This window comes from Clarias gariepinus, chromosome 22, assembly GCF_024256425.1.
Source record: "Clarias gariepinus isolate MV-2021 ecotype Netherlands chromosome 22, CGAR_prim_01v2, whole genome shotgun sequence".
Lineage (NCBI taxonomy): Eukaryota > Metazoa > Chordata > Actinopteri > Siluriformes > Clariidae > Clarias > Clarias gariepinus.
This window is the reverse complement of record NC_071121.1, coordinates 1,833,661-1,859,282: the sequence shown is the minus strand read 5'-3', so window position 1 is coordinate 1,859,282 and position 25,622 is coordinate 1,833,661. Positions and strand designations below refer to the sequence as shown.

General features: G+C 39.1%; 1 protein-coding gene across 1 annotated transcript in view; it reads left to right on the top strand.

Moving 5' to 3' along the window:
• Positions 1 to 421: 421 nt before the first annotated feature.
• The window catches only part of plcg1 (phospholipase C, gamma 1), a 57,879-nt gene continuing 32,678 nt past the window's right edge, over positions 422 to 25,622 (top strand). The window contains exons 1-5 of the mRNA XM_053481814.1: positions 422 to 741; positions 1,646 to 1,941; positions 21,637 to 21,789; positions 21,993 to 22,086; positions 22,520 to 22,567. Of these exons, the coding sequence (XP_053337789.1) occupies positions 1,725 to 1,941; positions 21,637 to 21,789; positions 21,993 to 22,086; positions 22,520 to 22,567 (512 nt within the window). The 5' untranslated portion in view covers positions 422 to 741; positions 1,646 to 1,724. The remainder of the gene's footprint in view (positions 742 to 1,645; positions 1,942 to 21,636; positions 21,790 to 21,992; positions 22,087 to 22,519; positions 22,568 to 25,622) is intronic.

The window sequence follows — 25,622 nt, the reverse complement described above, 5'->3', positions numbered from 1 at the left end:
TATGGTGCGCCATAACTCATTTTTTGGAAAGCTCTTTTGGAAAATGACAGTTCTGGAGAAAAATCTTCAGAGTAAAACAGACAGTTGACACTCTGTAATATGACAGTTATGCAGTTTACACTCGAACGAGAACCCGCCATCGGAGCGCTCTAGAACATGATGCTGATGCAGACTGTGCCACACTGGAGATTCAAGAACCAGAACTCATCATCAGGAAACTCTGGAATATGACGGTTTTAGAACACGAGTAACATTTTTCCCCGCGTGTGTGTGTGTGTGTGTTCCAGGTACAGTAGGTGTTTTATACAGTAATGGGTGCTCTGCGCCTTTAAGAGGCCGCTTTGTTGGAAGTGAAGGGGACTCGGATGGGGGAAGGGCCGCAGCGGCCGCGTCTCAATCCGAGCAGCTCAGGTTTTTTTTTTTTTTGCTTCTGGGCGCAAACGCGGAGGAAGCAGCGAGCAGAGAGCGGCAGGAGCGGAGACGGAGAACCGAGGGAGAGGGAGAGAGAGAACCGGCTGGAACCCGGGCCTGAGACGCCTCGCCCTGCGCAGGAGACATGTTGTGATTACTGGACGGAGCGTGACAGAGAGAGATAGATAGAGAGAAATTTATATATAGAGAGAGAAATAAAAAGAGAGAGAGAAGAGCGATGTGCGGCGGCTCCGGAGATGTGCAGCGGGACTGAGATTGCGCCGAGACTCCGCCGCGTCTGTCCGCCTCCCCGCGCTTCATTACCGCACGGTAAACACCGGAGCCTTTCTGCTCTTTATTCTCTCTATATATACATAAAATGCAGTCAGGTCTCCCTGTCCCTAGCTCTCTCTCTCTTTCTTTCTTTCTGTCTCTCTGTCTTTCTGTCTCTCTCCTTCAGCCATACTCCTGTGCGTGCGCTCGGCTTCTTTGAAATGTAACAGCGCGCGCGGCCTACACGCAGTACCAGAGTTACTTTGTATCCATTCGCGTTTTCAAAGAAAAACAAACAAACAAATCAGATCAAAGCGAGCAGAAGCAGGTCCCGGGTTAGAAAGGGAACTTCTCAGGAGGTAATGTGGACCTGGAGCTCATCCAGACAGGCTGGGATCAGGTTAGCTGTTAGCTTAGCAGAGTGTCGGCTTTCACACAAAAAAGCAAACAAACTAAATGATTATTATAATTATAGCAATGATAATTAAAATGCTGATCATTGTCATTAGTATAATATCATTAAAGTGACGTGTTTGACTTTACAGATAACGAACAACAGGGTGGCTGTTCTCTCTTTGTGTTTGTATTTGCGTGAGTGTGATTTCAGGTTCGAGTGTGTGTGTTTTTCTTTTTCTTTCTCACAAACCTGATCTTTTTTCATGTTTCTGGAGATTGGGAGGTGTTAAATACCTATGACTTTACTTTCCATACACCACCCAAAATAATGCAGCTCAGACACGCAAAGAGACAAAAAATCTTTTTGTTTGTTTTTTTTTTTAACAAAAAAAAATGTAGGTGTTGTCCAGGCTGGCTGTATTCCTTCTTCTTGTCCTTCTTCTTCTTGTTCGTAATACCTTCTTGTTGTGTTTGTGTAAGAGAGAAACAGACCCAGGAGGCCGTGAGTTTAATTTCGGCCCTCTCCCCTCCCGGCCTGGGTTTTTTTTTTTTTTTTTTTTGGTAGGTGTCCCATTCAGGAGGAGGTGCAGGAGCCACTAAATTGTTCTGAAAGGGGAAAAGGAGAACAAACAGGGGAAGTGGCCATGGCTACAGCTGCCTCCTTCTTTTCTAACGGACCCGGGCCGTGGACGCCGAGTGACACAGAGATGAACAACGTCTACCGAGACCTGGAGCTCGGCACTGTGCTCACGCTGTTCTACTCGAAGAAATCTCAGAGGCCCGAGAGGAGGACGTTTCAGGTGAAGCTTGAGACGAGGCAGATCATATGGACGAGAGGCACGGACAAAATTGAAGGAGAAAGTGAGTAGTAAGCGGTTTGTGTGTGTGGGGTGCTTGTTGGAGAGCAGGGCTGGATATGATATGACGTTATATCAATATTGTGATTTATTAACGTCATGATATGGTTACAGCAGATATCTAAATGCTGTCAGTAAAAGGCTGGATGATTCCATAAGATTTGCTGTATCTCGATACTGATCTCTCAATAAAAGTTACCATGAGCACATGTACCATAATAATTGTTTGACAGGTGTGAGCTTGGATGTAATTAGATTTGACACAGTGAATGAACTTTTTTGACATTCTACATCTAGTAGAATTGATGTTGCATATTGTATATATATAATTCTTTGCATTTTAATGGATCACACTACAGAGTGAATTGGATGTTACAGAATGGAGGTTGGATTTTGTAGATTAGACCTGAGAGATTGGAAATTATAAATAAAATGTCACAGAACTGAATCAGAGAATGGATTGGATGTTTTTATACAATAGACAGTAGAGATTAGTTGTTTTAAGATTGATGATGCCACTGAATTGATGTTGGAGATTGGGTGTTAATGTTAACAATGGATATTAGAGATTGGACTTTATATTGGAGATTACAAAATAGATGTTTGATATTGTGGATTAGTCATTATGTAATAGACACTGAAGATATTTATATTATAAAATTTATGTCACAAATTAGATTGTTTGTTCTATGATGGATTATATATTTATTTTAACAATGGATGTTCGGACATTAAAATAGATGTTACAGAATGGATCTCAGACATTGGACATGCACAATTTAAAGAGATTGGATATTAAATGTTAGTCCTAATTTTTTAATAATGGATTAGATGTTAGGGAAGAGATTTGTTGTTACTCAATGGACAAAGGTTAGACATTAGATATTACTGAACTGATGGGATGTTAAAGGTTGGACGCTGCTTAGTGGAAAATAGAGGGATTAATGAATGAAGATCAGATATCAGACCATAAAGAAGAGACTAGATGTTTCAGGTCAGACGCCAACGAACAGACATTAAGGAATAGATATCTGATCATGGATGTTTGAGATTTGACATAATGGGTCAGATATTCCAGGCTTAACATTAAAGGTTTGGCGCTAATGATTGTGTATCGCTGAATAGATTGGACGTATATATATATTTTTTTTAATTCATTTATTTATTTATTTACATATGTTAAATAATAGAGGCTACAGATTGGATGCTAGAGATTAGACAATTTAGAATTGGCATCAGGGAGAATGCATTGCAGAATGGCTGTAAGAGATTAGACATTGCAGAATGGCTGTAAGAGATTAGACGTTGCGAAGCTGGTGTCCGAGATTAGACGTTGCGGAGCTGGTGTCCGAGATTAGACGTTGCGGAGCGGGTGTCCGAGATTAGACGTTGCGGAGCGGGTGTCCGAGATTAGACGTTGCGGAGCGGGTGTCCGAGATTAGACGTTGCGGAGCGGGTGTCCGAGATTAGACGTTGCGGAGCGGGTGTCCGAGATTAGACGTTGCGGAGCGGGTGTCCGAGATTAGACGTTAAAGAACATGATACTTTTTAGAAAATTTTGTTTTAGAGCTTAGACTGGAAAATTATTTTTTAAAATGAAAGATCACAGATTGGACATTAAAGAATTTGCATTGGAGATTGGTCATTGTTTCCCTTCCTGGATTTGTGCTCAGTGTTTAACAACTTCGCTTTGGAGTTGCTTCTTTGCTAGGTAACTGTTACAGCAGTAAGGTAGGAGATCAGATAGACAATAGGTCATTAAAACCATTTAAAAAAAAAACTTTTGCCTGTTTCTAGCTAAATCTTAAAATTACCAGTTTCATTTAGCACAATAGTTTGACAAAATCTGAATAATTTGTGTCATAAGTGTGTAAGTAATTTAATGTAGTACTTTTCAAAAAAAATCATTAAAAAGCATAAAATCGCTGATGTGAAATAAGCGTCTTGTTAAAGCCTCAGGGTTTGATTAGCTGAACTCGGGCCTGTCTGTGTTTCAGTGGTGTATTTTTCTCACTTGGGTTTTGTCTTTCTTTGTTGTGTATGTGTGGCTTTATTTGCTCATTAGCAAGTGAGGTTTAACACACACAGAGGTGATGATGATGATGATGATGATTGAATGTCTGTCTTTCATTGAAAAGTTTCCACTTGTGCGCGTCAGACTGATCTGGTTAAAAGTATGCCTTTAAAATGTCTTTAGTTAGTGTAGAGTTTAGTTTAGTTTTTTAAAGAAGAGTCAGGTAAAGAAAAGTTTTATAGAAATAAGTGTTAAATACTAAATACTGAAATTAATGAGTAAAGAATAAAAAAATAATAGAAACTAGAAGAAATGAGAGGACATGAAGACATCGTTAGTTCAGTGAACAGTGAAGTGAAGTGGTGGCATGTGTCTGTATGTCCTCATTGTTCTTCTTATGTCCAGATGTGTTGATGTGGAGGACATTAGAGTGAAAACCGTGTAAAATATACAAAAACATACAGAGAACAAAGGCTAAGTTGTTTGGGAGATCACAGCACCAGCTGCCTTTGTGGTGATTTGTGCTATTATTCTGTTAAAGGAAGTGTGGCAATAAAATGTGGCAATTCATACATCATCACAAATTAGATTAACTATTTCGTAATTTGTATGTGTCTTTAAATTTGTGGTGATAAAATATTGCAGTTCCTCTATAATCTTACAGGTGGCGTACGCTAAACTATTGGCAGGCAGCACAGGGTTCGGTGCAGTAAGAGTGAATTATGTGCTAACTTTGTTTAGAATTCGGGCTGTTTAGAAAACACTGATGCAGACAGAATCGCAAAACAAATCATATCGGCAGATCGCGGGAATCACGATGACGCCTAAGCGGCCAGTTCCTGGAGTCCCGTCACTACATTCCATAAATTGGACATCTATATATTTCTGTATCATTGTCTGTACTGATGGTACTGATCCGATACCCAGGATTGCAGTCAGGACAACAACAAAACTGCAGGACTGGATATCGGGGAGGAAGAAATCATTTGTTCCGGAAGTCAATGCAAAAGAACAAGAATTTAATTTGGAAAATTAGAAGCTGTAAATATTTAAAGTTGAACAAGCGGGATGGTTTTATTATATTTGTTGTATTTAAACTTTGTCATACGTTGCAATTTAATTCATTCGATAATTTCAATAAAGTCGTGTTTTCAGCTGCTGAATTTTTTGGTTATTAAAATCCCACCAGAGCTGAACAGTTTTTAAAGAAATACTTGTTTAACCAACAGCTGATACTCGGCGTTTCATTAGCGCTGTATAAAGGTAGGGAGCTGATACTATGGAGACGCTGTGATCATGCATTTTCTACTTTTACATCTCAATAGAAATTGGGGTAAAATCCATTCAGTATCGCTGTTTTTTGTGTATTGATACATGTTTAAAATTGTAATAAAATCTAAAAAACAACTAAAAAAATCATGATAAAATCTTGACGCAACCTCTGAACCCGCGCTGTGTTTAATTCTTGCTTGTGTGTCGCTTCTCTCGATCCAACATGGCCGACGGTGACGCGTGAATGGCGTCTTGGTTACTCGCACGTCCTGTTCGAATTTGTTCTTTTTAAAAGAAGACGTCTGACACGATTATTGTATGTGATAAAAAAAAATGTATACAGCATATCAGAAAAGACAAAAAGTTAAGAACTAATCATTTTATATGATAAAGTTTATTTATTTTATATCGTACAGACCATGAGGCGTCTGTGCTGGGAAGAATAAATGAAAGTAATTTATAAGAAATAAGAGAAAATTCTGAATTTTGACCATTTGAGCTATTTATTTATTTTTTTGCTCTTGAAAAATAAACAAGTTTTCTTTGAATATCAGCTTTTGTTTTGTAGTTGTTTATAATTTTTTTTAATTGCTAAGAAACTCTGTGTATCTATAGATGGGCAAATTGGTATTTTTGGAGACCAGGACAAAATCTGTAATATTTTAAACCTAAACCTTTAGAACTTTAGAAATTTTTTACTTGAAGTTGTCAACTTCAGCTACTATTTATTATTTAATAAATTAAATTAAAATAAAATTTTTTTTTTTTAAATGTAATCTAAGTTTATGTTGAGTTTTCTTTAAAACAATTGAAGCTAGTTGTTTGGTAATAATTTGTTATTACAAATTTAAAGACGAAAAGGTTTAATGCATATATAGAAAAATTTATAATAATTATGAAAATTGGGATAATTGATAACGAACAGAGATCAACCTAAGATGATAAGATAATTATTTCTTCTTTATTTTTTCTATTTAATTGCTGTTAGATGTGAGTTTATGTATATCGTAAGAGATGTTACTGTAGCCGTAATGTAGGATTTAAAAATTCGTTTAAGAAGTTCAGTAGTTTAGAGCGGCGACAGAAATCCGAGTCATTAAAACGCACATCGCTCAAATTTCATTTTGTTTCTATTCGATGTGACAGAAACAAGTGTTTTCATTCACTCTTTCTATCATGACATTTTTTTGGTGTACCGCGTGTAACCACGCTGCTGTTGGAGCTCGACTCTGTACCGCGCAGGCAGTGAACGTCATGTGGGCCTTTGTGTAGCAGCTGTCTGTCCACACACACACACACACACACACACACACACACACACACACACACACACACACACACACAGAAAGCAGGATGCCTCACACACAGCTGCACTCTGCTCCGGATGCAGCAGCCGAGCAGGAAAATTGGCCCGCGCGAGATTTTCTTTCCCTCCTTTCTCTCGGCTCACGGCGCTCGGCGAACGCTGGGGTCACGTGGTTTTTAAAAAGATCATTTAAAGTGAAATAAAGCAGAGCCGCGCTGAGCGTCTGTGTAGCACGTGGCCTCACCAGGCTGGATCAGTCTCATGAGACAAGACGTTACAGAGAGAGAGAGAGACGCCTTGTCCCTCATTCACAAGGGCATTTTATTTTAAGGTTCCTTATGTATGTGAGCTCTTGGTCAAAAAAATCGAATTATTTTCTTTTTCTTTTTATGTTTTCATGTTATATTATTTATATATAAAGCGTCACTCTACAACCTGTCGATTTAAAATTACATCAAAATAAAAAGTAAATCTTTTGAACCAATCTGGAATGATTGACACTTGCATAAAAACCTTTTGGAAGCTTCGCCCCTTCCTCCCTCTATTTTTTTATTCATTTATTTTTTAAAACATAGGAGGAATGAGTAGAGAGCACTGACAGAGTGGTTAGCACTGTCGCCTTGCACAGGGTCGAAATTCGGTTCCGTCCTCGGGGTCTGTGTGCATGGAGTTTGTATCTGCTCCCCGTGTTTGGTGGGTTTCCTCTGGGTACTCTGGTTTCCTCCCACAGTCCAAAGACCTGCAGATTACGCTAACTGGGGTTCCCAAATTGCCCATTGTGTGTGTGTGTGTGTGTGTGTGTGTGTTCTGTAGTAGATCAACACCCTCCTTCCAGGGTGTGTACCCTGCCTTATTCCCTGAGGTCCCTGAAATGGGCTCTAGACCTCCCGCGACCCTCTTTCACTAACGTCGTGTACCTTAGGGAACGGTAAATAGGGAAACGTTTCAAGGTCTTTACCATGAAGTAAAATCTATTAGCACACATTTAGTACTGATAACATTAAAATCATAGATCTATACCTAACATCAGTATGTTTATATTTATTTAGCTGGAAAATTATTAAAAAAAGGCACTTTTTATTTATTTGTTTATTTATTTTTTTTATTTAATCAGAAGGAGAACGAGGGATAATGGTGTTCACCTAAAACCTCCAGTCTGGCATTTCATGAATAACCAATAAGGGGGATGAGGAATGGTTAATTCCCTTTAATTTTTATTTTTGTAACTGAAAACGAAAAAACACCTAAAATTCATCAACTAGCTTGTTTTTTTTTAACCACGGCTCCACAGCTGGTAATATTATCAGGCCCCGCCCGCCGCACCCAACCCTCTCCCCCCGTCAACCTGAAATGGTGGAAATGCTCACTTTCCTGTCTCAGTCTCTCTCTGTCTTTTGTTTTTAAATTTTAGACTAAAATTGTTTAGCATAATTACTTAAAAGGGAAAATCACCAGCACGGGGAAAACTCCATATCACACAGAGCGCTCGCACCACCTCGACACTTTCACACGCACATTATTTATTAACACGTCTGACTTCTTTACACGTTTGTAACGGCACGTTGATGTGGTCTTAAACATGTATTACTCATATGGTATTAGCACATGTTTAACAGTGCTGAGTTTAAAGAAAGGAGAAAGTGTTATAATGTAGGTGCGTAAAAATAAGTGTAATAAAATAAATGATAAAAAAGCATTTATACAAAAATCTTTTAGAAAAAATTTAAGTAAAAGAGGTAAAGTTCTTGAAAAATTTAACTTAAAAAAAGCGTTGATTCATTGTTAGGTATTCGTTTATTTAAGTATTTTTTTCATTATACGTGTATATATGTGTGTAATATATTACACACATACATGTACACTCATACATACAAAATATCTGTATTTAAAAAGTGTAAACACAACAATGATACAGTAGTGTTACGGTAATCTGACAGTTTTATACACACACACACACACACAATACCACAGCAGTATAAAGTTATTAAACGGTGCGTGAGCTCTAATTTTCGCGCGCCGCAGAAGGAACCCGACCGTGTGGTGTTCCTGCGTGTATGTGGAAAGCTACGCGTCACTGTTCTTTATTCGGTGTTTGTGGCTCGCTCGGTCCTGAGGATATGAAAGGAGAAGTGTTACAGCGATGGCTAGTTGAGGAAAATGCGCTGTGTACAGGAGCGCTGCGTCTCACACGGAGCTGTGTTTTTAAAAAAAAAAAAAAAAAAACGTGTTTGTTTATCCTGGCAGCTTTAGACATGGCAGAATGTCAGACGAAGTTAAATAAATAAGTAAATAAATAACGAGGTAATGGATGGAAAAAAGGTTTTGGTCCGTGCACCTTTTAGTCATTTAGAAAGTCGCTACTTGTACAGACAGGACTTAAAATAGCTTAGCATGCGCGAGGTGCGTGCTAGCAAACAGTTATTCACTAATATTACTTGTAGTTTGTCTGCTGTGTAGCATTTGCTAGCGACGTACATTCTCCAGATAGCGCACACTGACAATCTACTGCTGCTACTTCTTCCCAGGTTTTTTAATGAATTTTTTTATACTCGTAACTTCTCCGCCCATTTTTGTTCATCATTTTTGTTTGTTAGTTTGTTTATTTATTTATTTATTTGTTGATTGATTTAAACAGTAAACAGGAAGTGGAGTTATAGAAGGAAATCTGAAATCCGGAGGAATTGTTCGAACTGATCGTTTTAAATCTGATTATAAAAGGATGCGTGTTGTTCGTATCGCGTCTCCGTATCGCAAAAGTATAAAAGTATGAACCCTTTTGTCTTTCACTGGTTTCTAGCAGATTCTTCTTCATGTTTGCCCTCTGGTTTTGTGATTTTGATAGATTTCTTGTAATATTTGTACATTACGTTCTTGCAAATCTCCACAAGTAGTGGCCTGAGTTTTGGACTGAAATGTGCCCCCTACAGGACACATGATGCACCGATGTTTATAAATAGCGCTGATTCGAGGCGTTAGCAGGTTCGTCCCTCGCTGTCTGTGTTAGCCACGGCTTCTGTTTTTCTTTCTGTTTGTTTTAGTTTTTGTCGGTAAATAGCCGTTCCTCCTTGTCATTGGCACACGGCGAGCTGGCGGGGTTAGTGACACTTTGCTCCTAGTGCTAATGTAGTAACAGGAAGTGGCATTTCCCGACAAAAACTCCCCGAACTAAGCGGGTGGAGTCACAAGGTGTTTAAAAGTGAATCCTGCTGTGTGTTTGTGTGTGTGTGTGTGTGTGTTAAGGATTATTGTAAAATTATTGTAAAATAGTGCCACAACAAAAAACAATGTAGAATGACTTTGATATTAATATGGCAATAAACATTATCTTAAATACGGTTCAAAAATTGTTTGGCTAATTGACTCATAAACACGTTTTATATAATAAATATAAGTATTTATATAAATATTTAAGTGCTTTGTTTGATAAATATTAAGATTTCTCAGGTTTATTTTAATGTTTTATTTATAAGAGATAAGATAAGATAAACCTTTATTAGTCCCACAAGTGGAAAATTTGTTAATAAAAGGAAAATAAGAAAGAAGCTCGGAAACGAGCAGAGCTGCCGTTGCAGGCTGCCACACAGGGGGGCGCCGCAAGTAGAACACATTATTTAGAAATATATAATGTATTTATAGTGCAGAAATGTAATTTTTTTTTTTTTTTTTTAGGGAATAATAATTTTTTATATGTAAAAACTTTATGGTTCAGAGTTTTTTTTTTTTAAATCAGAGGCCTGTATATGAATGTCAAAAACTTTACAAATTGAGACTTTTTTAGGATGCTTTCTTAAAAGATTTTTGCATTCTATTATGTAAAAAAAAAAAAAAAAGCAGGATTTTTGATTGTGCTGAATAACAGAACCCAGTTCTAGGAGTAAAATCTCCCTTTATTTTTCTATATAATTCTCTGCTACACTAATGCACTTATCCAAGTGTTTCACTAGTGCTTGGACACCATCAAGGTCGAAAGTTTTCTTCCAGAGTCATGATCATACAGCCTGCGTCACATCTTAAACCCTGGCCTCCCAGGAACTCCTTAATGACCCAAACATGTGGAAATGTGTTGGAGCGAGGTCAGGACTGTATGGGTCATGTGACAAGTTGGCGATGTTGAACCAGGCATTTCACTCACTAAATGTTCACAGTGTTCATAAGTGTAGTGGGCTTTAAGCCAGTTCTGATGGGATCGTCATTCACTGATGTACAGCCTCCTTTTTAAAAGTTTGCACCTCATCACTGGTGCGAAGTCTCATCACTGTACTGTGATTAAAGTCTCCTGTACATGCCTGTTTGACACCTTTTGTTCACCATAAATTTCAGCACCAGTCCCGTTTTGACTTGAACACCCCCCTGTATTCCGGTACCTCGAGTTTCTTTCCCATATTAACGACACGGTCACAGTAACCGTAACAGGACTGTTTTTTCTTCCTGATTATTAAGAAATATTTTTTCAGAGCGATGCTGGTCACATGGCAACCGTACTGTAAATGACAGACATGATCCTCGCACGCGTGGTTGCTATGGTACCTGCGTGCTATTAGCTACGGCTAATCTAATGAAATAGTTTTGTGGCACGGACACGAGGCAACAAAACCCAAAACATAGTACTGAGTCATGCTTGAAAATGGTGAAGTTCATTTGAAATAGAAAAACCATGAGTGGAGTTCCCTTCAAGCAGAAGTTGGCTTAAAACCACATGAACCTGTGTGTGTGTGTGTGTGTGTGTGTGTGTGTGTGTGTGTGTGTGTGTGTGTGTGTGTGTGTGTGTATGAGAGGACGGGGTGGTGGTGGTGTCTCTGGATGGTACCCAGGTCAGAGTGTTCAGTAGAGTACAGGTGTACGTCTCTCCGCGCTCGGGTCGCGCTGCTCTCTGATCTCGCTGTTGTTCTGCCAGGTTCAGCTCGACTAATCGTGATCAGCAAATGAAGGCTGTAGTTTTACTAAAGAAAAGTAAAACACGGACACGTTCTTGATACGGATATCTCTGGGTGACGTTCAATGTTTCGCACTAGGAAGAAACAAATCTAAGCTTTGGATTGGTTGCATCTTGCATGGGTCAAGGTGGAATTGCCTTATAATTAGGTTAGAACAAGATCATTATAGTCCATATGGAATAAGAACACATCTGTGTTTGAGATCTTTTCTGTCGAGTCAGAGTAACACTACGTCAAGGGGTCTAGGACGCGGACTCGAGCGAAATATTCAGAGTTTGTGTTTGTTTCCAGTTGTGTCTTCTATGATGAGCAATAAAACAGCATCTGTTATAAGCCTGGACATTACAGGAGTGTCAGTCTGTTATTGTACGTGACTATTGTAAGTCTCGCCCTTTCCAAGATGGTGGACTTGGGACCCATAGAAGTTGGAAGCCCTGACCAATATGGACGCGCTGTTACAGAACTGTGCTGGTGAAGAGCCGTGTGTGTGTGTATCAGTTAGCTAGACGTGTGTGTGTGTGTATCAGTTAGCTAGACGTGTGTGTGTGTGTGTCAGTTAGCGGGACGGCTGTGTGTGTCAGTTAGCGGGACGGCTGTGTGTGTCAGTTAGCGGGACGGCTGTGTGTGTTAGTTAGCGGGACGGCTGTGTGTGTGTGTCAGTTAGCGGGACGGCTGTGTGTGTGTGTCAGTTAGCGGGACGGCTGTGTGTGTGTGTCAGTTAGCGGGACGGCTGTGTGTGTGTGTGTCAGTTAGCGGGACGGCTGTGTGTGTGTGTGTCAGTTAGCGGGACGGCTGTGTGTGTGTGTGTCAGTTAGCGGGACGGCTGTGTGTGTGTGTGTCAGTTAGCGGGACGGCTGTGTGTGTGTGTGTCAGTTAGCGGGACGGCTGTGTGTGTGTGTGTGTCAGTTAGCGGGACGGCTGTGTGTGTGTGTGTGTCAGTTAGCGGGACGGCTGTGTGTGTGTGTGTGTCAGTTAGCGGGACGGCTGTGTGTGTGTGTGTGTCAGTTAGCGGGACGGCTGTGTGTGTGTGTGTGTCAGTTAGCGGGACGGCTGTGTGTGTGTGTGTGTCAGTTAGCGGGACGGCTGTGTGTGTGTGTGTGTCAGTTAGCGGGACGGCTGTGTGTGTGTGTGTGTCAGTTAGCGGGACGGCTGTGTGTGTGTGTGTGTCAGTTAGCGGGACGGCTGTGTGTGTGTGTGTGTGTCAGTTAGCGGGACGGCTGTGTGTGTGTGTGTGTCAGTTAGCGGGACGGCTGTGTCAGTTAGCGGGACGGCTGTGTCAGTTAGCGGGACGGCTGTGTGTGTGTCAGTTAGCGGGACGGCTGTGTGTGTGTCAGTTAGCGGGACGGCTGTGTGTGTGTCAGTTAGCGGGACGGCTGTGTGTGTGTCAGTTAGCGGGACGGCTGTGTGTGTGTCTGTGTCAGTTAGCGGGACGGCTGTGTGTGTGTCTGTGTCAGTTAGCGGGACGGCTGTGTGTGTGTCTGTGTCAGTTAGCGGGACGGCTGTGTGTGTGTCTGTGTCAGTTAGCGGGACGGCTGTGTGTGTGTCTGTGTCAGTTAGCGGGACGGCTGTGTGTGTGTCTGTGTCAGTTAGCGGGACGGCTGTGTGTGTGTCTGTGTCAGTTAGCGGGACGGCTGTGTGTGTGTCTGTGTCAGTTAGCGGGACGGCTGTGTGTGTGTCTGTGTCAGTTAGCGGGACGGCTGTGTGTGTGTCTGTGTCAGTTAGCGGGACGGCTGTGTGTGTGTCTGTGTCAGTTAGCGGGACGGCTGTGTGTGTGTCTGTGTCAGTTAGCGGGACGGCTGTGTGTGTGTCCCGCTGATGCTTGCCTACAAAGCCAAAAATGGCCCAGCACCCACTTACCTCTCTGCGCTAATTACACCACGCACTGCACCACGTTCCCTCCGATCCTCCAGCACTGCTCGCCTCATCCCACCATCTCTCAGGGATCGAGGGCGGCATTCATCCAGGCTCTTTTCTGTTCTGGCACCTAGATGGTGGAATGAACTTCCTCTAGATGTCCGTACATCAGAGACTTTGACTATCTTTAAACGACGACTCAAGACGCATCTGTTTCTCCAGTACTTGGACTAACCCCCCCCCCCCCCCCAAAAAAAAAAAAAAAAAAACTCTTCTCAGTTGTGTTGGACTAATGGTACTTAGTTATTAACCTAGTTAACCCAGTGTAAGTATGTATCCAATGTTGTAAACATTAAAGCACTTTTTGTAAGTCGCTCTGGATAAGAGCGTCTGCCAAATGCCTAAATGTAAATGTAATGTAAATGTGTCTGTGTCAGTTAGCGGGACGGCTGTGTGTGTGTCTGTGTCAGTTAGCGGGACGGCTGTGTGTGTGTCTGTGTCAGTTAGCGGGACGGCTGTGTGTGTGTCTGTGTCAGTTAGCGGGACGGCTGTGTGTGTGTCTGTGTCAGTTAGCGGGACGGCTGTGTGTGTGTCTGTGTCAGTTAGCGGGACGGCTGTGTGTGTGTCTGTGTCAGTTAGCGGGACGGCTGTGTGTCTGTGTGAGAGAGAGACAGGAAAGGCCTCAGCTGCACTGTGCAGTTTTGTTTCCTGCTTTTCCCTGCTCCGACTGGTCAGTTCACCCGCAGACTCTGTGTGTGTGTGTGTGAGATGGAGAGTGGTTTCCTCCCAATTTAACTCAGAACATTTAACAGGAGTGTACTGCATTTTTCTCTAAATTTTCACTATAGTTAGCTGCAGGGTTTAGAGAAAAAAATAAATGTGGTGTCCCGTTTAACGTTCACTGTGGCTTTATGAGAGGAGGAAGTGTGTGTTTGTGTGTTTCAATGAAGAAAGAAAAGGAGACAGGAAAAGCGTTATTAGCTTTACACTTTCTTTAGCCAGCGAGTTTGGAAAGTCGCTCACCCATGTGTATCCACACACACACACCCACCCTGCCCTCCCCCACCCCCCATTCAGACAAGAATTAACTAAAAACAACATGTGAATAAAGTTATTTTGGTAGGTTTGCAGACTTTTTCAGACAAACCTAGCAAAACGTTTAGTTTGTGTTAAAAGGAAGCTCTGTTCTGTTCTCACAAAAATATAAGATTTTTTTTCGTCACAAATCAGAAAGAAATTTCAGGATTGATTATGACGCACCAGAGTTATGATGATCACTTCTAATTCCTGATTAGATGAAATGCAGTCCTTTTGTGTTCTCTCTCTGTGTGCGCGGTCCTTTAGTCAGTAAGAAGCCGCTTGGGTCCGAGAGCGTCTGGGCTAAGTGGTGTTGGTCAACCGCAGTACGAAATCGATTCAACTCTGAATCAACTAACCTAAAGGAAGTGAATCAGAAAATCAGATACGCTGTGTGTTATGGATTTTGGTGTTTTTTTGCTTATATTTTTTACACAAGGTGCTAAACTGAACCAGAGTACAGAGCTGTAGTGCTGCAGAAATGCAAAACGCTACGATGTTAAACTAGTGCAAGCCAAAGAGCAAACGGTCCAAAAGTATCAATTTCACTCTGATTCAGACCTAACACGCACATAAAAAGGTGTGAAAACACACTGAAAGTTGTCAGTTTGTCAGCAGGCCATTACCCTAACTTTAGAACGGTTAAATTTGTGGTCATTGCTATAAAAAAAAGTTTGCATGATAATTTTTAGAAGAGGTTAATATTGTGAGTCTGTGCGGTGTGTGTGCATGTGTGAAGCTGACACAAACACATCTGTATGTTGAATGTGATGAAATGTACCACTCGCACCTCTCAAGACTCCAGATGTGGTTCATCATGTTTTTATGCTTCTTTAAAAAGTACAATTATTTTACTTTTACACTGGAAATACAATGCTAATGTAGTAAACACGTTAAGTTTAGCCTTAAGTGACCTAATCACATAACTCTCACACATACGTTTTTAGTTTAGCTTTATACTAGTATTATAAATTAGTTTAATTTTACACTTTTTGTGTAGATTTAAACTTTTTGTTTAGTGTTTAGCTTTACACACAAGCCTTACTTTTGCATTTAAGTTTTTATTTTGACTGTAGTACAGATCTAAATACATTTATTAAAAGTATACTTTACTTTTTAGAGGTTTTTGTTTCGTTTACACCTTACACTTTAGTTTGTGTTTATTTTGCTTTTGCCTAGTTTAGCTCTACACTTTGTAGTTTAGTTTTACAAATTTTATAGTTTTATGCTTTGTTCTAACTTTTGGTTGTATGGTTTAACTTTACAATTTCATTTCTAGTTTGGTTTTACACACTTAGTACCTACACTTTACACTTGTAGTTAAATTTTGCATAGTTTTGTTCAGATTTTTTTAGTGGAGTTTTATACCCCGCTACAATTGGTATTGTGTAGTACACTTACACTAAACCAAGACATGGTTTAGTCTTTTGTCTACACTTTGTTTCACTTTTCTACATGCAGTTTAGCCCTAAATTTTAGGTTGTAAATTAGTTTTACACATTTGTTCAGCTTTTGTTTGTTGTTTAGTTTAACCGCAAACTAATTTGTAGTCTTATACTTTGTTCTTGTTTATGGTTTTAGTGTTCTGGTTTGTGTTGTAGTTTCTAGTATAGTTTAACACCTTGGCTTAGTTCAATTTATCTTTAAATTAGTTAATAGCTTAGGCTTTTAAGTTCTTTTAGCTTTTGTTTGTTGCTCTTTAGTTTTAACACTGTTTTTGTTTAGGTTAGGTTTACACTTGGGTTTGCAGTTCAGGTTTATACTTTGATTCGGCTTTTGTTTGTTGTTTAGTTAACTTTACACTTTAGTTTGTAGGTTAATTTAACTTTTTTCTTAACTTGTGTTTGTGTGGTTAATGTTCTTGCTTTAGTTTGTAGTTTTTGTACTTTAACTTTTTAGTTGAGTGTTAGTAATGAAATGACATCACATTTATACTTATTTAAAAACAGTGAGGGAACAATAACAGATTTTATTGAGCAGACTTGGTCTTTTCCCTTCTTGTTTATTAGATTATTCTGTATGTGTGTGTATATGTGTGTGTGCCGTACATAATCCCACATGTAATCTGATATGTAGCAGTTGCTGGCTTTCTGCTCGGTCCTGAACCCAGCTGACAGCGTCGACTTTCAGTTTCTTTGATGCGACTTGATGAGATTTCGATTGCGCCTTTTGCTTTCCAAAGTACAGAAATGAAAACTAAAGCCACGGCGCTGTGCATGCACGTGGCTGCATATTATAGCCCTGTGCAAGTTTGCTCTAAGCCTTATTTGGAAGAGGTTTAAAAAACACACTTGCACTTTAATGCAGTAAAACTCTTGTTAACTTTCTGACCTTTAGTGGACATTCAATCTGGCTACACGGATAACCAGTTTTTTTTTTTTTTAAACCAATAAATAAATAAATAAATAGGTAGATATGTAAAAATTAATTTATAGATAAATAAAATAGATAAATAAATAGATAAATAAATTTATAGATAATAAATGACCTGTTCTAAAACAACGCTTGTGGTGTTTGTGGTTGTCGTCAGGCGGTTAGTAAGGTGTCGCTCATCAGTGAATTGGCTCTGGTTGTTTTTATGGAATGTTAAGTGTTGACTCTTGTATGAAGTTAGACCGAGCAACTCAGAAACTAATACTCTTCCCACTGTGGTGTGTTTATGTGCTGGCCTCTTAAAAACAACCTTGTCCGTAAACGACGAGGACAAACAAAAACTCCAAAACAATCTTTATTTAATCATAATCGAGGTAGAACGTTCAATTAATCGTGATATTGATTTGTGGTCAAATTGATTGATTGATTGATTTTTATTGAACGTATTGTTTTATTGTTTGCTATTTTGTGCTATTTGCTTCGGTCTAAGAGAAATAAAGTCCACTGTTGGTGTTCTAGCAAACTTCACAAGGTTCCAAATCTTTTTGCACAAGGTGTATGCATGTGTGTGTTTGTGTATGTGTGTAGATAGATAGATGGATGGATAGATAGATAGATATTTCCTGTTTACAAATTCAAAGTCTGCTTATCGGATGAACTGAGACAAACGCAATATTTTGTGGCGTTTGGATGTTGGAGAGAATTGAATTTTGTTTAAGGAAACCGTTTTGATTTCTAAGATTTCTGTTTTATTTTGGATTTAGAGGTGAACAGGGAATTCTGGAAAAAATTGGGTTGGGTTATTTTATTGGCTTCTTTGTGCACACACACACACAACTTGTTTATCTCGGGGCCATCAAGATGCCAGTTTTCGTTTGCACCTATGTGTTATCTATTGATCTTGCTAATTTAAATGTTTTTTCTGTTTCTATGGAAGACTCTTTACTTAGCTGTGATGGCTTTCTTAAATACGCTCACTCACACACATACTGGTCTGTGGTTGTAGGTGTTGAAGTGCAGGAAGTGTGGTTAGAGCGGCAGGTGAAAGAAGGAATAAGGAAGAAATGACACTTTATCTGCAGTTTACAGTTTAATATAAAAAGTTGAAAGTGTTCTATCCAGCAGCCTTTAACACGTGTACGCTTTTTTTGTTTTTTCCCCCCAAAACACACTTTCTCCGTGCGTCTGGTTTCAGAAGGCGTGACTGTGTTAATCACAAGCTCAGTTAGTAATGTCACAGTTTGATCCGATCACATCGGTAAATAGTACGGTAAAGTACCTAACTTATATGATGTAATATAAGTAAATTAGAAGACATTGTAGTTATGGTTACGCTATATTTTGACAGGATTGGCTGACGAGATCTTTAAATGAAAGTTTTATACTGGTGGACATCTTTTGGCCATATTTACACAACAAAAGCCCTGAGCTTAAGTTACAGCCAGTCAGCATTAGTGTGTGCACGCATACACACGCATACACACGCATACACACGCATACACACGCATACACACGCATACACACGCATACACACGCATACACACGCATACACACGCATACACACGCATACACACGCATACACAGGCAGACTTGAGGTCAGATCAGGTCATGGTTTTCATGTTAAACTGCTTTCTATATGAGGCCTACCTACCTGTATTCAGACAGAACCCCTTTGTGACACACACACACACACACACACACACACACACACACACACCTTTCTCAAGATGATGTGTTTCTTCTATGGGACACTTGCTGAAAGGCAGGCTGTGTGTGTGGCACTTTTGCTGCCAGATGTGTGTTAACACCTCAGCACTGAGGGACACACACACACACACACACACACACGCACACCCTACTTTTCTCTTAAGTGCTTTATTGAAACTGTATAGTCCTCAATCATATACTGTTTTATTCTAGTATATTATTTCATTGGTACTATACTTGCAGTTTACCTACTGCTAGCTATCTAGCGTTAGCGATAAAATTCAGAATTTCTATAAATGTAACAAAAATCCTGTCAGAAAACATTACCTCATGTCTCATAGCATTATTAGCGGTAAAGATTATGATCAGTTGTAAATATTGCGTTTAGGAATCCTGTTCAGTTTTTGCGTTTTAAACTGCAAGCTAGTATTAGCTGTGAAGAATACTGTTGTCTACAAATGTAGTGGTAAAATCTCCCATCAGCCAACTAACTTAATTTATATATATTAGCATTAACAGGGAAGAGTAATGACATCTATGATTATGGCTTGAAAATCTTAAGTCAAGGTTTGCTCATGTTGAACAGCTAACTAGCATTAGCAGTAAACAGTGTTTGAAATTCCGGTCAGCAATTAAATCTGGTTAGGTCTTGACTGTGAGGTAACTAGTAAAGGAGATAGGGTTACAAACATCTCTGCAATCTGACGTCCCAGGGCGGGAAATTGTTTGTTAACAAACAAGCATTATTAGAGATGATTAAAATCCTGTCAGGAATCCTGTCTGGTTAGGTATAAGATAGGAATTTAGATGTTATGAACATTTTTAGAAACGTTTCTGTCAGAAAAACTGGCAAGAACCTGACATATAACTGGCTCAGCTAGCATTAGCTTTGATAATTACCACTATCAATTAATATTGCTTAGAAATGTTATAATGTTAGCTTATGCTAGATAGTTCGGTACACTTGGGAAGGAAGTTAAAGGACATAAATATGGCCTAAAAATTCATTCAGCTTATCTTAGCTTGTTAGCTAGCCAGGTAGTTTTTTAAACATTTTGCAAGATTTTAGATCTAGTTACACTAGCTCGCATTCCTCAAAGTAAACTATTTTATTTAGAATTAACAGTAAAAAAAAAGGTAATATAAAATAAAATGTATAATATAGAAATAAAAGAAAAGTATAAATACAGATCAAGAAAATCCTGAAGTATGAAGTGATGTCAGGAATGCTCATGTTAGCTTGCTCCCTAGCATTAAAAATAAAAGATAAAGATGGTATCTTGTGTGTTTGCTAATACTCATAGTGAATTAATGCTGTCAGGTTAGCTTAGATTAGCCATATCATTAGCATTTGTTCAGTGAAAAGCTAATGAATAATGTTTGTTAGTTAGTATAATTGATGTCTTTTATTAACATATTTCAGAATTCCTGTCAGCTAATGTTTGCTAGCTAGCATATTATTGTATTATTTTCAGTTGTCCATTAACATTAAGTTGTTATTTTAGTGTCTAGAATGTGTGGTGTAATAAGAATGTCTGCAAGATCTGATTTAATCTAGAATATTTAAAAAGAATGTGTAACAAAACCATATAGCGTATGTACTGACGTTGTTTAAAGGTTCTTTCTTATTCATTGTGGCTCATTTGGCTTATTAGTTCTTTGCATGATGAATGGAAAAAATGTTTTTGGTGTGTGCTAGTTCAGTGTGTCCTAGTGTTCAAGAACAGCATGATGTGTCTGAAACAGACTCATCTTCTCTTGTTTCTATGTTTCAGTAATTTCAAATAAATTCTTGTACTCCAACAAGACCCGCTCACTTTCTCTCACCATTGTTTGTGGTACACCAAAACAATTCGCCAGAAAGTGGCAAAGAGACTCAGTCACACAGAAACCTTACTGCCAACTAGAGGTTTGTCGGTGTCGTTGCGGAGTGACAGGCTCTGCATAGACTAGACACAGAAGTATAAATCAGGCTTAACTATGGTGCTTGTTCTGATAGTTTAATATTTCTATGGTAACAAGTTATAACGACGTAACCGCAAATTAATAATAAACTGCTTCACAAAACATTGTTGTTTAACATTAAGTTAATTTTGTAATGTCTGATGTGTTGCTATTGTTTTCCATTTTTAGGAAACGTTTATAGAAGTCTCTGTTGTTAGTGTAAGTTTCTTAGCATGGGAAAGTGTTCAAGAAGGGTGAAGTTTACACCTTCTGGTTTCTCAGGAAAATGAAAAGGTTGCATCTTTTTTAGTGAGTGATCTGATCGAAAGAGCGATAGATGGAGAGATAAAGAGAGTGAAAGGTTGGCGATGGAATAGACGTGTGAATCACAGGTAAACTGTTGATTGGATTCGGTTCAGTTTTTGAGAATTGCAAGTTCCGGTTGTTTGATTTTGTAGCACTAACTTCTGCTGTCCCTGATTTGTTTCAACCAGCTCTATTTTACTGTTTTTCAATTAGTTAAAAGTATTTGAGCAGTTAATAACTTTGAAATGCTGTGTAACTTGACGAGGTGGTGGTGTTATACCAACAACACATAAACTTCAAAGATGAAAATGAGATACTCTTGCAAAATTCGAGTATTTACACAGGATGTATACATTCATTTGTTTTTGATCATTTAACATTTTGTAAATGTACCTAAATAATTTTAAGAGTGTGAACTTCTAAATCAAAAACAAAAGATAGATTAAATCAACAGCCCTATAAGGTACTAGGGAATGACGTTAGCAGATATAGAGCAACTGAGCTTAAATAACTAATTATAAACCACATAAATAAGCAACTTGGAATTTGGTAATAAATTAAACGTTGTAATTATTGGTTAAATGGAATGACACCCGTCAGACTGTGCTATTGTACACAATTAGCGCATCTGGGGTGAGAGGGTGGGGTTATATTAACACGCCTGTTCTAATAGTATATGGTTTGTCTGGTGCACTATACGAATGCAGTTTGAAATAACGCACACCATTGTTTCTGCCTGTAAGAAGGTATTTATAGAACATAGGCACTTCGGAACTCAGGGGTCTAAAACTTTTATTTCTAGAACCTAATAGGCTGTGAGATTTAAGTACATATAGCTAAAAAGGCAACTTGTTACCTTTAAGTATTAAACCTGTGCTATTTTTTATTTTTTTTCTCTTCTATCTTGTGCAGTTGATATTCGGGAGATTAAGGAGATCCGGACGGGACAGAAGTCTCGGGATTTCGAGCGTTATGTGGAGGATTCGGCCGCCAGACCGGACCAGGCACACTGCTTCGTCATTCTTTATGGCACGGAGTTCCGCCTTAAATCACTCAGTCTGGCAGGTAGAGACACACACACACACACACACACACACACACACACACACACACACACACACACACACACACACACACACACACAAACAAAACTGTCAGACATTTTTGTGAGGACATTTGGTTCTTGCTAAGTCTAAAAACACGTCTTCCTGCTGATCATAAGCAGTGAATGTGTGTAACACCTGTGTGTGTTTGTGCGTTTGTTTTAGCCACGTCAGACGAGGAGATGTCCATGTGGGTAAAGGGTCTGAACTGGCTTGTGGCTGACACTCTGCGCTCCCCCACTCCTCTTCAGATAGAACGGTCTGTACTACCTACTGACGTCTGACCTCCAATCATTTATTCATCTTTAAAAGGAGTAGTTCAGCCAGTCATGAGATTTTACGAATGCGCACACACACACACACACACACAAAAAAGGACATTTGTTTGCAGTTTCCACCTTTAGTGTTGAATTAGTGCAGACTGCTCTCGATAAGGAGGCAATTCATGTATTTTGAAGCTAGATTTAGTGTATTTATATATTTTTTTCACATTTATTGATTGTTTAATAAAAGATTGTGCCGATAAGTAACTTTTGAGGAGAATGTGTGATGCTAAACTGGTTCCTTTACTTGTTAGTTAGATTCGCCTTAAAGCACCTGTGCAAACTTAAGAAATGTAATTATGTTTCTTAATATTTAGTACATGGATATAATGGCTATATAATGCATTTTCTTTTTCCCCACCCATTCAGCTGGTTAAGGAAGCAGTTCTACGCCGTCGATCGCAACAAAGAAGACAAGTAAGTTCTGTCTCCAGCTCTTGAATTATTCACTCCAGTGCTTTTAAAGCTAAAGATTATTTGGCCATCAGGTTTATTAATCTGAACGTGTTTAGTAGACCAGAATAAATCAGACGATTCTTTATTGCCAGTGTAAGACGTTTGGCCATCTCTCTCTCACTCTCTCCCCCTGTCCAAAGAGCTTAGTGCTGTCTCATTTTATTCATAATTCATAACTTTAAGTGAATCCCCTCCTGAGTGACATATGGTTCGATCTCCTGGGTTTTGATTATGTTTCTCGATACATAAGCACAAATTTCATCCTCATGTGCTTTGATGCATTATTAAGGAGCTGCTGTTAATGTGTGTGTGTTTTGAGGGTGATGGGGTTAAATTACACATGGCTCACAGGATCATTCACTCATCACTAGACAGCGTACGAGAACTTATCCTGGTTAAAGCAGAGGAGATATTTCTTCATCACTGCTCAGTTCAGTATTCGAATAATGTCAGTAGTTTTTGTTTCTATCCAGAGAGGAATGAGGGTTCTCCGGTGTTCCTTAGCCTTTCTCCGCAGTCCTTAGTGCTCCTTAGAACCATACAATGATTTTTAATGCTTCTTAGCATTCCTTAGTGCAGTTCCTTAAAACCATATAATGGTGTTGCTAAGGAACACCTTTATGGTGCATTATTAAGGAGCTACAGTAGCATTGAATTGGGGTTCTTAACATTTCTTAGGGTTCCTTGTCGTTATCCAGTGTTACTCTGTGTTCCTTATTCTTCCACAATGTACCTTAGCATAGTTTCTCAACCATACAATGATTGTTAGTGTTGCGTTCCTTAAAGTCCCCTATTGCAGTTCCTTAGAACCACATAATGATGTTGCTAAGGAACCATTATGGTGCATTATTAAGAAGCTACAGTAGTTTTAAATTGGTGTTCCTGACCCTTCTTGTATCCTTCGCATCTCTTCGTGTTCTTCACACTTCCTCAGTGTTCCTTAGTGTAGGTCCTTAAAAAAAATACAATGATCTGATTCTCAGTGTTCCTTATCCCTCTTCATCCTTCCGTAGTGTTCCTTAGCATTGCTTGGCATAAGTTCCTTAGAATGTTTCTCAGTGTTCTTTAGCAGTTGGCAGTGTTCCATGGAGTTTCTTAGCATTTCTCAGCGTTCCTCATGAAATTCCTCATGCTGTGTGTCTGTGGTTGCTGATGTGCTGCAGTGTCTGAGCTGTGTTAATTAAACTCCCCTTTTGTGGAGTTTTGTAGGTGTGGCTAAAAAAAATCTGTTTGATAAAAAAAAGGTCATCAAAGGTCATCGGTACAGACACGAATGTGTATAAAGACGATGTTGGAGTTAAGTGTGTGTGTGTGTAGTGTTACTCTACAGCTCATTCCTCATCAAGGTCACATCTCTCGGGTGAAATTATTCATGCTTTACTCCCATGTGAACATACTGTATTTACCTGATGATTAATGTTAATGTTGTGTAATAACGGTTGTCATGGTTACGTTCCATCGTGCTTACTTGGTAGCAATGTTGATTTATTACTTTTGATCGATGTTTGTTTATTAAAATATCAGTTTCCAGGAACCAATCAGAAGCAAGTATTTCCTATGGTGTTGATATAAAATCTTTAATAGGCAAATTTCAGGGGAGTGTGTGTGTGTGTGTGTGTGTGTATGTTTCCTGTCTTCATGAAGCCTTTTTGTACTATGTTAAGCTTTTGCACTGCGAGGAGGTAAACTTGCTGACTCGGTGCTGAGGCCTTATCAGCTTTGTCTACACACACACGCAAACACGAACACACACATGCACACACTCAGACCTGTCGGGGGAGAGAGGTAGAGTGCAGATTCTCAGCTGGGGGCCGTGAGCAGCTCCACATCCTGCGACAGGAAGTAAGGCTTAGAGAAACGAGCGTGCACCTTCCTCTCGCTCATCAGCACAACAACACAGCCGGAGAGGAAAGAAAGGAAGGCAGGAAGAAAGGAAGAGCGTCGCAGGGCCGGTCCTCAGGGGGTTCAGTTTGTCTTGGTCTTCCTGGTTTAATGTCAATAAACACATGCGGTGTCCGCTGCCTCTTTGTCTCTCTGTGTGTGTGTGTGTGTGTGTGTGTGTGTGTGTGTGTGGTGATATAGTATAAATCAAATAAACTCTGTAAACTTTAATTGTTTTAAAGTAGCTCAGAAAATTATTTTAAACAGAACAACACTGACCGTAAATATATCTCGCACAAATAAATCTGATCTAAAAGACAAAAATGTTTATTTTTGTAAAAACATTTTTTACATAACCATTTGAATTGTACTTTTATAATAAAAAAAAACATTAAACTATATTGTATACAATTATCTGTATTTTTTTTTATTAAATGATATTTTTATAGATTAAATGAAATAAAAAATAGAATAAAGTATTTTTTTGCTTTACAAGCAATTTCATTAGGTATTTTGTATTTGGAAATAAATATAACAATATAACTTTTATTTTTTCAGCATTCTTTGTAGTGATTTAAGTACATCTATGTTTATAGCTGCGTTTTATTTTTTTTAATTAGTAATTTTTTTAATTAATAAGAAATGTATAAATATTAACTGTGTTAACATAATAAGCAACTTTATAATTTAAATTTCTTCGATAGTAAATTTAAATTATGAAATATTTTCTAAATGGTTTATTTAATATTTATGTTGGGGTATTTTTTGTAGAAAATTTGAAAGACTTGTCTGCATTACATGTGTGTGTATATAGATCTATAGGTGTGTGTGTGTGTGTGTGTGCGCACCATACCAATAAAGCCACCTAAGGTTTTGGGTTTCCCCTGTGCCCCCAGGCGGCTCTGGCCCCTCGGGTCGTGGCTAACAGGGCCTCTGGGGGGCGCTGTGGTTTCTGGCAGGATGTCTACAGTGGATCCCTTGGGTGCTGTGGGTTGCAGGGCGGGGCCGCTGTGAATTAGACTTGATTGTGCAGAGCGTCCACTGGGTGTTCTGGTGGCTTTCTATCGCACCAAGCTTTGACTTTATTTGGCGATTATTAGTCCAGGTGTATAAAAAGTCATTATTTTACATAAAT